Genomic DNA, 16,431 nt, shown 5'->3' on the forward strand with positions numbered 1-16,431 from the left:
CCTACTTCCACTTGTAACAGGAGATTGAAATCTTTTTGTTCTAGTAAGGAACAATAGATGAGTCTTGCTGAAGAAGGTTTTGAGATACCACGGGAAATTATTCATGCATGAGAGCAGAAAAAAAACATAAAGTAAAATTTCATAGATAAGAGTTCCCTGGAGAAATTGTCTTCTGTTGAAATCCAAACATTGTAAAGGACCCAGAATCAAAATCTATTTTTTCATCTCAGATCATTGTTCAACATTTTGACATATTATAATTTAGTAGCTTCTCCCCCTCTCACAGTGTAGAATTTACAGCAAATGAGCCTGGTTTCCAAAAATCATATTGCTATTTTAAGTGTGTTTCTGTTAAAAGGGAAATGCTAAACACAATAATTAATTTCACATAGCTGAGACAGAAATTAATTAAACAGCTTCTATGATTTTGAGATTCTAATTCTTACCATCCACTGAAGAGGAAGTTAAAATTGTAACTCCTCAGCAGTGGTATTCTGTAACCACAAAATGATCTGTCACAGAGGGCAAGAAGGCCCAGTTGCAGAACGGTTCAACTGGCTGGAATGTCAGAGACAGAAAAATAAGTAAAGTTTCCACTGCAAACTTCCACTCTTTCTCTTGGAAATTATAAGAAACATCCACAACACTTTCTTGAAGCCATCCTGGAATGGGAACACTCAGACATCCCTATGGGCCGCAGAGTTGGGCCGAGTTGCTCCACACAACCATCCATACAGTTCTTAACACGTTTCTGCAAATTCCTTGTAGAACAATTTATGGCAGAAGGATTCTGACCAGTGCATTGTTCACTAATATTTTTCTTTTATATTTAAGCACAGACGTGTTTAAGGTGTATCATAAAAATCCCCCAGCACCACATTACAAAAAAAAAAAAAGCTATAGAATTTGTTATTGAAATGGTAAACAGACCAATACAACAGATGCAATTCGTAAAATGTCTTACCAAAGCAAAGTGTACAATATGTGATGCCCTCCAAATTTTCATCCTGTTGACTTTCCCAGACAAATAATTGAAATCTTCTTGTGTCATCAATCTGTGTTTTAAAGCAGACACAAAAGGAACATTAAGAAGACATTAAGAAAAAATATATGAAGACTTTATATTTTTTCCTTTTTTTTTTTTTTGCCAGGGAAGGATTATCACTTTTTTCTTTTATTAATGGGGTGCTGTTTTTCTAAACAGAAAATGGCCAGATATCTCAGCTGTTTCTGGGACAAAGAGTGAAGGTGATTTCTTGGGGGAGAAAATTCTAGCATTAGAAAGTTTTAGCTTGAGAGAAACCTATGTGCTTCCTGAGATCATCTGAAGAAAGACAATTTTTCACAGAGGAAGATTTGACCACAGAAATGCTCGAGGAACTCTGAAGATGCTCCAACATTCTACAATTTCATTGACCACCACCCAACCCCTTCCAGATGTGATCCAATGGAAAAGTATTTCTTTGTGGACTAAGATAAATAAAAATGTCTCTAAAATATCACAGCATTACAGGAAATTAACATATATGAATAAGCTATAATGGTAAGCAAAGAAATAATTACTTCTTTGCATTAAACTTTGGCTTTGTGTGTTATACACCACACAATAAATTTCTGATTAACATCTGTAAAGAAAGTTACAGATAGAACTCTACAAAGGAATTAGAATTGTCAATGACTGTGTGTGGTCTCTAAACTGAAGCTCCTAAAGCAAAGTAAAGCCAGCAAGTATCTGGGGCTACAGACTGGTAGGATCATAAAGATTACACCATCTCTCAATGGCAAGGGTAGAAGTCCATCTGAAAGGAAAAGGGAAGTTGTATTTACTTGGGGGAGGTGGTGACGTTCATTGCGTTGCCATCACTGTAAATTTAAAGGAATGCTGGGCAGTGAATTTTTTGCCTTATCCCCTGCTAAGCAGATCTTTAAAATTTTTCTGCTCTGAAGACTGATTTATGTAAAGTCACCAGATGTCATCACATGCATTCAGAGTTTTAATCTCATTATACTAAGTAAAGAAAATACTGATTCTTGCTCCTGTTCATTCTGTAGAACCCCCAGGCAATAAACCATAAGTTTTCTTGTCATATATCAGTAGAATTTTTTTACTCTGCTAAATTATCATTCAGACAGAAAAATACACGAATCAACTAATAAATATGAGGCTGCATAAGAATAAATATAGTATAAATAATAAAAGACTGACTTATATGTTGCTAGATCAGAACTCAGACTCCAAGTTTTGCACTTTTTATCATGTACAAGTGAGCATATTTCCTTTTAGAAGGAAAGTTTTGAAGAAACAGCAGCTGAAAAGAATTTTCTTTTGAAAAAGTTGAAACTGAGCACAGATGACATTAAATTGAAAAGACAGAGAACATGCAATCTATATTATGAAACCTTAAATAAATGTAGAATTGCTTTCCTTTTGTACCTTGTAAAATGCACAGTTTATTTTTGTTTACTATCTTTTAGATGAAATAACATTTTAAAACAAAATTTCATAATTTTTTCCTGTACAAATGGCAATAAAGATGCCAAAAGTGGCTTTGCTAATTTAATTTTCTTTTGAAAAAACTAGCGTGCTTGAAGTGTTCTAATTTTTCTAGAAACTAGGACCAGAGTTTGTTAGTTTGTTAGTTAAATAATGCCACATATCACAACTTCAAAATTATAATAGCATAGGTAAATAAGTGAAATGAACACAACATTATGGAAATTCTCCGATTCTCCCTAAAAGCACAAGTGATTAATAATTCATGTTCAGAAAAAGGTCAGATGGTGATTACTATGGTCAAGTGAATCACTGCTTCTTTGTTAAAATAGTAACCTTTAGTGTACCCCTTTCTAGCAAGGGATTGGACAATTCCTGTGGAATTTAGGCTTGAGAACTGGATTCACTCAAATCCTAGCAGATGCTCAGCAAGTGGGTGATTGACTCAGTTTTCAATAGGCTGTCTACTTACAGAGAAGGCACGTCTGACATTTGGCACTTCACTGAAGGCAATAACCACTGGAGTGATATCCAAAGCACTCAACTCAAGCACAGCAGTACTGATGGCAACATCATCCTGCGACGGACCATTGGCAAAAAATAGGGCAACTTTTCTTGTGAGGATGCCCTGACGAACACGTTTGAAGACATTTCTTGCAACAAATCTCATGGCTGCCCCAATATTTCGTTTTCCACTGGATCTCTCTAGCGGGATTCTCTGGACTGCTTGTAGCAGCAAGTTGTTTTTTTGAAATTCAGAGAATCGAATGAGGTAGTGCATGTTGGTATTGAAAGAAATAACAGAGACACGAGCTCCTGTTGGGCAATTGCTTTCACTGATCTTAATGGTCTTCAGCAATAACGTAACAATGCTCCTCATTCTTTCAAATGCAGCTGGTGTAACATCGTCAGACATATCCAAGGCAAAAACCACTTCAGTTGGATAAGCTGGGCATGTGTCTGTATATCAAAGCAGAAAAGTTGTGTGAGAACCTCTACACAACTCAAACATTGTTAGTTTTTTCAAGTCTATCAAAGAATGGATGTGCAGAGATCAGATAGGCTTACCTGATGAGCATGCTGGAAGGAAGAGAGGGAGAGGAATTAAATTATTTTAAACTCACATGCAATAAAATAGTGACATATTCACTAGCTTTCAATGAACAGCCTGGCTCAAAGTTCAGACAACTGACAGTCTGTCAGTGCAAGACCACATTCCTCTTTTACAATCAAATACTCAAAACAGTGCAATTTTACTGGGTAAGAATTTTTGAATTTGTCCTGGGTTCTGCTGAGCACATAACTGAGAATGAACACACCTAATATGGGGGATAGCTGATACACAAAACTGTCTTTTCTCAGAGAACTTCCCAAAGGGTGTTGGCACAATGCCAAAGTTTCGTTTAATCTTTAATGAGGAAGAGGTATTTGTTATGATTTTTGTAATAAACAGATAGGAAAAATGAGCAAGAAGCATAAGTCTGCTTCATACACCTGCTGAAACCCCCTCACAATTAACAACTATCAGTCAAAATGAACCCAGATACAAACTACCAGTTTATAGGGTTTCCTATGAAGGCTATTCCATTTAGGAGGAGTGACTAGGTGAAATCAGAGGTAAAAGAAGATGTTCCCCACTTACGGCAGTTTTTTCGGGTGAAATTCACAAGTTCACAAGGCTGCAGGTTCAAAACAAAAATAAAAAGGAAAAAATGGAAAATCCCAGACCACCCCAAACTGGGAATCTTACTGTTAGTTTGAGCTGAAGGTTGTATCCCAGCTCCTAAAATAACTTTCATTACAGTAAATCCAGAATCACATGGTCCAGTTCCTTTTTATAACAGATAATACAGGGACTCTGTTCCCTTGCTGCAGAAACTAGGCACATTTTTTAGACATGCTCTGTTGCCACTTAATGATGTTCTGAAGTATTAAGAAATCATTCCATTCTTTATGAATGAGTGCCATCCATTCTTTATTTTGTGAAATAAACTGATCTAAGATGTCACCAGTCAATGGGCATTCCAATAGTGACTCAGATAGGAAGTGAGAAGTCCATGAAGGAAAGGATGCCCTCTGGACATAGAACACACCTGCAATAGTACTGCCTGCAGGTAGTCATCCTTGCAAAAATTAACAAAACCTTTACTCAGAAGTATTAATTTTCCATGTGATTAGGATTATTAAGAAATCCTGCACTTCCATTCCCAGTGAAAATAACTGTTGCTGAAGAAATGCCTTCCTTTACAAGAGGGGAAAAAGTAACCCTGCCATGAGCTGGTGTGTAAACTGATAGGAGCAAAGAAACAGATAAATGAATATTAATTGTCCAACAGTTTGTAAAAGTTTGGACATGGTGTTAATCCACATGCACAAACGTTTCTCATTCCTTGGTTGCTTGCAGAACAGAAGAACCCACTGCACACTCTGACTAGCACATGGAAAAGATACTACTTTATAACAGCTACTTGTGCTCCTTGCTGTCAGTGATTATCAATGGATATTAAACCAGATAATTCTACACAGTATAGTTAGCTGTAAGGTGACTACTTACTTCCATTAAAATGGTGCCCACTGGTCCCTTGGCACCCTGTAACAAATTAAACACAGGTCCAAAAAATCAGACCCCGATAATGTATTTCCATGTATTACTCTGTAGCCCAAAGAAAATGCAGGCAAACAGTGTTTCCCAGCAGTAATTTATGAATTTGTGAGGAGACAGCAGTTCCCAGCATAGATATCTCTGGACCTGCTCAGAGTTGCAGGCTACTCATCAAATTTATTTCTCTGTCCATTTTCCTTAATGGGTTTTAAATGTTCAATACTTGTTGCCCTTGAGGAGGAGTATAATTCAGAATTGGGTTCCTTTATAAACAGCAGTTTCTGTCCTATGGTTCTGCTATTTATTTGCACTTCACACACTTTCCAACATCTGGTGTGTGACAAGCTTTCCCTCTCCTCTTGCACAGTACAATCCCCACAGTTCTACCTTGAAAGATCCTGCAGACCACACACATATCATGACACCTTTGCCTACTCTGCGACTTTTTCCTTGGGAGCTATGGAAAAAACAACACTCCAAGCATCTTTTTTTTTTTTCAAAATAAAACTATCGCTTAATCTTTATAACAGGAATGAAATACAGCAAGGATAACTAATTTTCAAGGGAGCTTGAGTATCCATCATGTGTGCATTTCAGATGCATAAGAAGACTACTGATAATTTTCCCCTACTCCCAGGGAGCTACAGTGAGATACACCAGAAAAACTTGAACATCCCACTTATTTTACTCACACTCTCTCTACCATAACACTACAGTTTACCAAAATTATATACTTCCTTATGTTCTCCAGATTACAGCCCTGTCTCCATATTTATTCTTTCCCATTTCAGTTAACCTTCCATTCCTCCATCTGCCTGAGCTACCTTCCTCACCTCCTCTGCTGTCTTGCTACTAGCACCATCACTGCCATTCCATGCTTGCTTTCTTCTTATGTTTCCTAGCAGGTCCATGTTCTTCTTTGGTACTGTTCAGCAAGTTAATTTTGAATTGCCTGGGTCCTAAAGAATGCTACCTACAGCAGCTAAGCAGTGGTGACTGAGCTGTGCAGACTTGACACATGGATAATCAAAGCACCAAGGATGGGTAAAACAAGCCTGTTTTGACTGGCCTTGCCTACTACCCCTCCTGCATTCCTATTCTCATTCTCTTCCACTTCTTACAGGGTTCCCACTTTCTCACTTCACTGATGCACTTCTACAGCAATAATCCCTCCAAGCCCATACACCTCAAGCTCTACTTTCACTTGAAGAGGAGATCTTGAACTTGAAATACCTCTGAAGACTTCCTGGACCATGGACTGACAAGGCCTACAGCTGTGGCTCATCAACTCACAAGAGCAATCTATAAATTTTTTAAGTGGCCAAGCAGCAGAAAGGGAAATGTACTGCAGCTGGCACTCTTACCATTCTTTTGCCCAGCATAATAGAAGAAATTAGGATGGGTACATTCATTAATCAATACAATGTAATGAGAAGGGAAAAAATGCTTCCTAAGTTGCACACATCCAGAAAATTTCTGACAGTAGGGATTGTTTCTGGTCACTAGGGAGCTAATTTTCAGAATTACCACAGGATAGACACACATGGGGATTCTCCTAACTACCTAAAGGTTTAGTCATAAATCCTATTGAAACCCACAATTCTTTAAGAAAACATTTTGTTGCATAAAATGCAGAACACTGGAAATGTACATCAAGACATCTACTTGTATTACGGATTAATGGGTTATAGTCAATTTAAGCTTTAAATAAGTGCCTGTCACTGCAAGTTTGATTTTAAATGGCTTTTCTTCTTAAATTAAAAAAAATGCATTGGCTTTCAGCAGATCTATTCAGTTCTATATTTTAGTATTCTCTGCTCTTTTCATTAGATATGCATGCAGCCTAAAGACCATACCAAATACTGTGGAAGAAATTCTGACTGGCATTGTATTGTTGCAGTTCCATTTCCAGTAGCAGGTGCTCCTGCCCGTACACATCTACAGGGAAGACGTAACTCTGTGCAGCTGCCAGGCTGATTAAGCATAGTTTATTATGCAAAAGACTATTAGATATTCCATTAATGTAATAGTAATTTGAAGAACTATTTAGGGTGATTTTTTAAAAAAAAAATATTTAAAAAAGAAAATTACCATAGGTCCTGATGGTCCTTGGTCACCTGGATCTCCCAGGGAACCTGGTGTTCCAGAATTACCCTAAAAATAGAAATACAAGTTTTATTCTTTATAGTTGCATGCACTGGTACCAAATTTCATCAGGGAAAAAAACTGTAATGATACTTTGAGTTGGATCTGTATTTCAGCAACTAACACTTCTGAAGATTTAGAGCTGCACTTTCTCAAGACTTCTTTCACAAATTATGGCTATAAAAGATCAGAGTGGTAACCAATTTGAAAACTTTTGATAAGAAACACTTTGGGTGCAAGGGTTTTACTTTTAGAATTATCACAGAGTTAGCAGATTTATCATTCTTACTCTTCTACCCCTAATTCCTTTGGGTCCTTCCCCTCCTGGAATGCCCTGATCTCCTTCTTCTCCCTGAAAATAAATGAAATCCAGAATTTATTGGAAAGGAGAAGACAGAGAGAAACACAGGTAACCTCTTCCAAATAAGAATAGTGTAAAGCAAGACAAAAAGAAAGTGATCATGCCCATTTAGTTATACCTCTGGACCAGGATATCCTATGAATCCAGATTCTCCCTATGAAAAGAAAGGACAAAGACTTCATAAGAATCTAGAACTTTGCGATCTGCTTAGTGGTGGATGTCTTAAAACCAAAAACAATTTCAAATTTTTTCTCAGCTTTACAACTCATTCAAGCAACTAGCAATTACTGGCAAGTAGCTGCTAGTAGTGTCTGCTACTCTTGTCTCAAATGACACCACTTTAGATTAATACCTTACTCATCTAAAGGAAGAGCATTTTAAGAATTTCCATCAGTTTCTAAATTTTCAAGAATATTCCATTTCTCAAGTAAGTGTTTTATCAAAACTTATTCATGCCTCCTAATAGCACGCAGAGGAATTCCCATGTAGCATGTGAATTCAGATTCAGAACTCAGTGTTTGAATGTAGTTACAAAATTTTACACCACCCAGACTAAAAAATAATACCATATATTTTCTTGGCTTACTAGAGGTCAATTCATCAACTGTTTTCAGTTACTTCCATTTTTAGTGTGTTCTTCGTTTACCCACAGGAAATATGGAAACTCTCACAAAAACCAATCAGAAATGTTCTTTCCTAAATATCGGAATTCACTCTACTTATATATGTTCCTGTCCTCTTGCATATAACGTATGTGTAACCTATGAAAACCTGCAATTGAAGAAAATTATTAGAGCTAAGAAGTTAAGAAAAGAGATTGGGAAATAAGAAGTATCAAGAGCCATTTTACAAAAAAGCTATTTAAGAAAAAGGAGTTCATCTATTGGAGAGGCTCCTAGAAAGCCTTTCATAGCTTTTCTGCAGCTTTCTGCAGCACTCTGGTTCCCCTACAGAAAGGGAGAGTGAAACAGATGGGCTTATCAGTGAGATTCACTGGACCCTTTTAGTTTCACAAGCAACAAGAAAGGACTAGTGTGGCAATACTGCGCAAACTCTGAAAGGAGAACTGAAGCTGTTTCCAACATTCTGACCACTTTACTCATGGGCTGATTAACTGGTGCCATGATTTTGACCTCATACTTTCTGTATACTTTTTATTTAAGCTGAATTTTTGCACAATTTTAGAGAAGAAGGCATTTCATTACTGTTTTTTTTCAGCATTGTGAAGGGAATGATAAGAACTTCTTAGCAATCCAGAGGTTAATCCTCAGATCTTACTGCTGACTGCAGGAGTACAAGAAAAAAATATTTCACATGAGAACAGTGAGGATGTTTGGAGAGTATTACCCCCACGTTAGTAGCTAGGGAATCTCTCCTCTGAAACAAGAAAAATTAAAAGAGTCCATAGTGGCTAGCCCACCAGTACCTGCCAATAACAATGTTCAGTCAGGTGGGCTGAAGTGGGAAGAAAGTGTTGCGTACTACAAGAACAATACACCACATGTGTATACATGCATCAGGGAAAGAGTAAGACTGAGTGGTCCTCAAAAGAGTATCCTATGGAAGGATGTCTCACAAGGATTGTGGTAGGCCTGAGCCTCTCACTGAACCTTAGAAATGCACTTTGTATGTCTTACATTTCTTTTTAATCTAATATGGATGGTCATGATTGATAACACAGTAGAATGGAGTCTGAGAGTCTCTCTGACATGAAGCCCATACCTTTGCTCCTTTGCTTCCTTCAGGACCATAGGCGTCTCTGCCATCCATGCCCTGTGTAGGTTAAATATATTGTGAGTTAGCTTTTAATAGAGGATATGGGTTATATCAATTTCATTTTGGAATAAAGATGTCCCATTACAATGAGGTGCCCAAGCTATTGAGACTGATGAAGCTGGACAAGTTATCAAAACACAATCTAAAACCACTAGCAAACTATGGCAAATACTGTAGAGGGAAAACAAGGATAGAGGTCACAGTTCCTTTCTACTGTGTGCCCTACCTTTATCATACTTTCTCTCTTCTAGAGAATTTGAGGGGAAAGATATTCCCTCTAGCCCACAAAAAATCAGGTGTCCATAAGGAAACTGAGAACCAAAGGTGAAATAATTTTAATTGTATGAAATTGAGAAAATAGAAGGGAATGAACATTACTGATTCAGATGGATAGATATTAAAATACAGGGGTCCTGAATTAGGGCAGGACTCACAGGAATGCCTCTCTGTCCAGGTGGTCCAGCTAAGCCCTTCTCTCCAGGGTCACCAGGTTCACCCTGTTACAATTGAAACACAAAAGCCTTAAGTTTGGTCATTCAGGAGAATTCTTCTTTCTGAAATGCAAACCTGTCTGTTAAACTGAAGTATGCCTATACATTTTAAGACTACTTAAATTAAAGTCTTAGATTAAAGTCTTACATACATTAAGACTACTTAATGCTGGGCAAAAGCATTCCATTACACACCGTGCTTCATGGACTGCTCCTGGTGGTAGAACTGGAAAGGACTTGGCAAATCAGAATATGCTGAGCATTCATGCAGCTGAACCCCAAAGGCTTTGTTCAATAAAACTCACATTGTAATAAAGAATTACAAGTGAAAAAAAAAATGTGGGCTTCGTTAAAAATTGTATTAGTGGTAGAAAGACATACTCTGGAATTTTACCAGCCAGAAGCACCTGTTGATAGCAAATGATATTTCTCAGGCAGGCTGTCTGTGCTGTGCTCTTAGCCCTCTTGCAAGGTTTTTTTCCTCAGTTCCATTTTTGTTTTCATTATCTAACTAAACATTCTTCTAACAAAGACCCTAATATTAAACAGCACAAAACCAGACTGACAATATGGAATGCATGATGGAAATTCCTGTAAATCTTCCCAATTTTTGTCACTGTTTTACACAGTGATTCTTTTCACGGCAGCACTTTGACCTTGTGATACCTCTCTGTCACTAAAGCTTACAACCCTTCAAAGACACAGAAAGGCTTAGCTGGCTGGTATTATTTGTGATTTTTAGATTCAAAGATGCAACAGCATTTAAACTTAGTTATTTTTATTAAATAAAATCTCACATACCAATACACATAAATAAAAGTCAATTAAGGATAACATTTATTATAAGTAAGTGAACTCTAATGTGAACAACCTGTTAGTATAAGCCTTTCTGTTTGACTTCATGTTTATTCAGTTCTTCTCAACATGTGCATTCCTCCAAAATAGACATCATAGCAGTCAAGGTTCCTTGGATTGGTTTGGAATCTTTAGAAAAACAAGGTTAAAATAAGCAGCTATGCTTCTTTGAACTAAGGAGGTCAGATTGGACATTAGGAAAAAGTTCTTCACCTAAGGGTGAAGTCACTGATCAAGTGCTGGTCACTGGAACAGGCTCCCCAGAAAAGAGGTCACAGCACAAAACCTGTCAGACTTCAAGCAGCATCTGAATGACGCTCTTCATGGTTTAGTTTTAAGTAGTCCTGCAAGAAGCAGGGAATTGGACTTGATGATCCTCGTGGATCCCTTCCAAGATGAGATATTCTGTGATTCACTGGTGAGTATTTTCAATGGGCTGGACAGGCACTAGGAATCTTAAAATAAACTCAAGGGTCGGCACTGCCTTATTTCTGCTCCGTTTTGTGAGAAGCCAGGTCCCATTCAGAACCATTACCACAAGAGCAATTACAACAATGGTCATGGCAACTCTAAGCACTTCTTAGTATAGTTCTGATATGTGTAAGATTACCTCTTAAGGTAACCACTTGTTAAAACATCACTTGTCTTGCCATGCAAGCTAAAAATATCTTAAAAACCTAACATTCTACATATGTTTCACAGCACAGAACTAACTCTGTTAGTCCATGCTTCTTTGGTCGGTCTTAAATGAATGACACTGTTAGATTGCTGCAATTAGATACTCTGAAAATCTTTACCTTTGCTCCTCTTGCACCTAACTTTCCAACAGAGCCAGGTGAACCAGTTGTCCCCAGACTACCCTGCAATATGAAGTATCAATTAAAAGGTGCACAATGAAAAAATCAAGGGATCACTGCACTCAAAGATTCATTGCCATTTGAAATTACTACAGAATTGGTAAAAATATCGGGGTTTTGAGGACCACAAGTAAGAATTACTGGTCAAGCTATATCATTCTACTTATTTCCTGTCATCTGTACAACTGCCATAAAATTCTCAAAATGTTATCAAGTATGACATAAATGTTATTTTCTATCTACATAGATGCCTAGTGAATACATGCATATGTGCACAAAAATATTAGTGTACATATATAATAGGTTATGTAAGCATGAGCATCATTACTTGAGAGAGATGACCAAGGCTGACAGCATAGGACATTCCAGTCCTGAGTTACAATGGTGTCATTTCAGAACAAGAATCCCCAAAATCAACAGCATCACAAAAGTGAGAAGTTCAGCAGACAGGTCTCAGTAGTTACAACCTCATCACACCCTAGCTCTTGCTATTCATGCACCTAGATTTATTTTCAAGGCTATTATTTCATCATACAAGACTACAAATCAGTTTTCTAAATATTACACCAAAAAGCCTTCAATTTCTAGTTTTTAAGATTTTTTTTATTAATATAAGAACAACATCAACACTGAGAATGAAAAGCCCTCATGGGTTCAGCTGGAATATATTATTTAAAGCTAACCAGAGGTCCTGGCATGCCTTGTGGTCCTGGAGGTCCTCTGATCCCTTGTTGTCCCCTTGGGCCCTGATGTAAAGAAACCATTGAAACAAAAAGTCAATTCAATGTTGACAGCTTTTCAATGACAATCATGTTGCTGCAATGACCTGAAACCCAGTTCCTGTTTCACAACCCTTATTTTACAGGTAAAACTTCTGGCTGCTCTGTTATAAGGATTTCCCTGTGTGAAGCACCTGAGATGGTCACTGCCTGCCAGCCTGATTCAGAGACCCACTGAGGTGTCTAAGATAACAAGGGAGCCATAAGCAGCCTACTATAAACTAGGTACACTGTCTCCATCCTAAAATGCAAAGTTAAAAGCATCTTTAGAGTATCTAAGAGCATCTTTAAACTAGAAGCTACTGTAAGAAGTCTACCATGATAATTCTCTTCAAAATTACTCCACCTAGCCATTTTTATAAACACAGAGCTTTTCCCATTGCTTTAATCAATGCAATAGATTTTATGTATTTACTGATAACAATTTCTAATTAATTAATTTTGAAGATTTCTGCTTGATAATATCATGTAAGTTGGAGGTGTGTTGACTAAATTACTTTTGCTAGTCATGTTCCTCTTTTAATTTCTCTAGAAGTTGCACCCATATAACTTGTCACATTTAATTCCTCAGGGTTACAGAAAAAAAATTCCAAGGAGTCTTACTCATAATAATCACTACTTGAAATTAACAAAGCTTTCCAAAATACAAACAAAACATCAAGGGTGACAATTTCTTTTCAACATAACTAACATAAAATCAACTCAGAAGTTATGTTAGTTACCTGTGGGCCTGGAAGACCAGTTTCTCCTGTGTAACCTGTTTCTCCCAGATGTCCTTGCTCACCCTGCCAGAACAAAACCCAAGAAAACAACAACGAACACAAACAAATTAGTATTTCTCATTTGTACATCAAAAGATAATAATTTTATATCTGTACAGGGTATCAGTTGATAGAATGCTTTTCAATGCACTCAAACAGTTTTCAAACAGCTTCAAATTCCTGTTGAAGAACACTCAAAAGCAGAAGAGTAGCTTTTCTTTTGTTTTCTAGGGGCTGTGATGAATATAAAAGCTGCAGCAGAAGAGGTCAGTTTTATTTTGCTGAATACTTCTTACTCTATGTCTCAGCCATAACTGTGCTTTACCCTTGTCCACTGTGAAGACCAGAAGTTATAAAGTCAGGTCACAGGGGCAGATCCTCTTTCCCCTTTTCCATGGGTAATGGCTTTGAGGGGGGATAATGACTTCACAATGGCACTAGAATTAGTCTCCTTTTTACTCCCCATCTTTCACTCTGGTTATTCAGTGAAGCAAATCAAATTTGCCTTGATGAAGGGAAAAAAAAAATAAAAAAAATTCCACCTCCCATTTCCATAAAGCTGCTATCTGAGGATGAGTCAGTTTAGTTGATGTCCACAAGAAATACTCACTGCCTTCTGGATTGAGTAAAATGGTGACAATTAGCATCAAGGTATTACAGGCCTTGCAGACCCCCTTTCACTGGAGAAATCATAAATATATGTCTGAAGATTCTTGGGAAACAGATGGTTCTAGAAAGAATCTTCTGAGGAAAAATGAATTTAAAAGGCTGAACTTTCATTCTGCACCATATGAATTAAACAAAATATAACAACAGAAAAAGAAAGAAAAAAAAAAAAAAGCCAAAAGCAAGAAACAATGTTAATTTATAGCCAGAGTAAGAACACTGTAAAATGGTACATCAGTAAGTATATGATATTGCCAGATGTAAAAAAAATCAAATAGAAATAGATTTCCACAAAAATCATTTTGGCTATAATAAAAATGGATACATTTCTTATGCACACCCTACTAAAATCTAAAACCAAGTTAAAGTTTTCAGTTACGTACATTTACTTTGAATCAAACCCCAGAAAATTGGTTGTCCTTTTTTCTCTCCTGCCTTTTCCTCTCTCTCTTGCCTTCCTTTAAGTTAGTCTCCTTTCCCTCTTCACTATTTTGCTTTATTTCCAGCACATAGATTGCAGTGTTGTTCTTGTCTGTGACAAACACCTCTCTGATACCACACCTTCTATTCCTTCTGCCTGCTGACTACTTCTGACTGTTAAGAATGGCTAACTGTGCTTCTTTATGTTGTTTTTACTATTTGAAAAAATTAGTCTCCTTTTATCACAGAAAGGCACAGACAATTGGAACTACAAGTCTTGGGAGAAGTCCTTTTTAGGATATGGTGAACAGCAGTGTGTTCATGGGAAGTTAATGACTTTGTTGATAAGGGTGTTATTTCAGTGCCTTTTATTAACAGCTAAACCTGAAACAAGTCCTTTTGTGTTAGGTGGATGAAGTCTGGCTCACTGTCTCTAATTTGATTATTTGTCTCTGAGTACATTACTAACAATATCCCTCTTATCTACCTGAAAGAGGGATTCTTCTTTATCCCTGTTCAGCGCAAAGCCTTCCTCCTCTAGAGGGACTGGCCATATCTTATTCATCACATCCTATTTTCTTACAAAGCAGGATACTGTGGTCCACAGAAGGACCCTTGAAGGAGGACCCCACAAACATCAGGGGTAAATAGATCTGCTTCCTGGCCCAGGGACATCAGGAGAGCTTCAAAGTAAAGCTCTCATAAATTCTGCTGATAGAGTTATGCACTGTGGCAGCTTTGTAACACCCTGCCACACAAGAGATCTCAGTGGAAGGACACAACACTCACAATCTCACCCAATGATGGATGCCACTGTTGTATTGCAGGGTTTTCTATTCCATCTTGTTTCACCAGGGGATGTGGAAGACAGAAGTTCAGTTACAATTCTCTTTGCCATTCACTTTTTACGCCTTTTCAGTGAAGGATATCTACATTACCTGTGTTTGATCACTGATTGGTACCTACCTTTCAATGCTCACTGACCCAGAAAAATTTTTTTATTTGCTTCTAGAAGTCAAAGCTGATCATCAAGTACTTGAATGAAAACAGTTTGAAAGTTCTCTGTTGCTGCGAGTTTCAGTCATTTCTCTTGTTCCCTGCCATTTTACAAAAGGGTGGCCTCATCACTGGCTGAGGGGGGTCTCCATGGACATAAAGAGGGCTGTCTCAACTAAGGTTCAATTAGTTGAAAAGGTTCAGCTAACTCTGTACTCTGTGAATTTACTAAACAAGTTGAACATTCTTATTTTCTAATCACATAAGAGTTCTTGTGCTTGTTAGTACAACCAAGATACAGTACAGATCCATTTCCACGGACTTCAGTTTTGGTCCTGTTACCACTGCTAAGCCCATAGCTTAGTTGGATTATTTCTTAGTGTTGGTACCTGACAGAATAATGCAAACATTCGTGAGATACCAGCAATCCAACAGGGAAAAGAAAAAAAAAAGCACAAAGTTTCATAATTATCTAAGAAATTAATTTCCAATCAAGTGATTATCACGCAAGGATTGGAATAATTAAGTTGCAAACTTGATGAATATTCTTCAATATTTTAATCTAAAATATCTTTATAAACCTTATAAAGAATTTCTGAGATAGAAATAGGAAACAGTTGCAAAATGCAATTCTTTCAAGTTATGCTGATCCTGGCAATAGCCAAAGCATGGTGCTTTCTCCCTGCTGGCAGATAGTATCAAAACCTTCCAGTATATTCCTATCTGCAATGCCTCAGTGAAAATTTTTGATTCTCAGAGTGAAATCCAAATTGGGGCTTTCAGAAACTAGGTGGGAACAGGGATTTTGGCACACAGTATACATGTGTATTGCAAAAACCTGGGAAGTGACCAGACTGTAGTTAAGGGAACTTGCAGGATTCTCACTTCTGATTGACATTTCCTAGTAAAATATTAATTTGAATCATTCTAAATGCAAAAAATCTGTGTTACCTGGCTGTCACACAATAAAGGTATAGCAAAACCTCTCAACAGGAGAGGGACAGGAAGCTCAGAAACAAACACAGTGCTGCTGAAGAAATATTGCTGCCATAAAAGGCAATCTTTTTCCTTCACTGAAATTTATGTTCTATATTGCATCACTATGATTATTCTTGCTATCATTTATTAACATTTTACACTTGGCCTGCTCAAAATGCTGGTTGGCACTTTTATTCAGAAGCTACAACTCTGCCCATTCCCCAGACTCAACACACAGCAGGACTTCAAG

The 16,431-nt window shown here is 37.4% G+C and overlaps 1 protein-coding gene across 1 annotated transcript in view; it reads right to left on the bottom strand.

The window, feature by feature from the left end:
• Positions 1–16,431, bottom strand: part of COL6A6 (collagen type VI alpha 6 chain) — a 64,544-nt gene that overhangs the window by 4,719 nt on the left and 43,394 nt on the right. The window contains exons 16-26 of the mRNA XM_088054087.1: positions 13,083–13,145; positions 12,265–12,327; positions 11,522–11,584; positions 9,813–9,875; positions 9,325–9,375; positions 7,721–7,756; positions 7,531–7,593; positions 7,188–7,250; positions 4,137–4,173; positions 2,967–3,454; positions 965–1,055 (exon numbers count right to left, since the gene is read on the bottom strand). Of these exons, the coding sequence (XP_087910213.1) occupies positions 965–1,055; positions 2,967–3,454; positions 4,137–4,173; positions 7,188–7,250; positions 7,531–7,593; positions 7,721–7,756; positions 9,325–9,375; positions 9,813–9,875; positions 11,522–11,584; positions 12,265–12,327; positions 13,083–13,145 (1,081 nt within the window). The remainder of the gene's footprint in view (positions 1–964; positions 1,056–2,966; positions 3,455–4,136; positions 4,174–7,187; positions 7,251–7,530; positions 7,594–7,720; positions 7,757–9,324; positions 9,376–9,812; positions 9,876–11,521; positions 11,585–12,264; positions 12,328–13,082; positions 13,146–16,431) is intronic.

Source organism: Pseudopodoces humilis, chromosome 1, assembly GCF_049639895.1.
Source record: "Pseudopodoces humilis isolate 2021_Gansu_Grassland_sample_001 chromosome 1, ASM4963989v1, whole genome shotgun sequence".
Classification (NCBI taxonomy): domain Eukaryota; kingdom Metazoa; phylum Chordata; class Aves; order Passeriformes; family Paridae; genus Pseudopodoces; species Pseudopodoces humilis.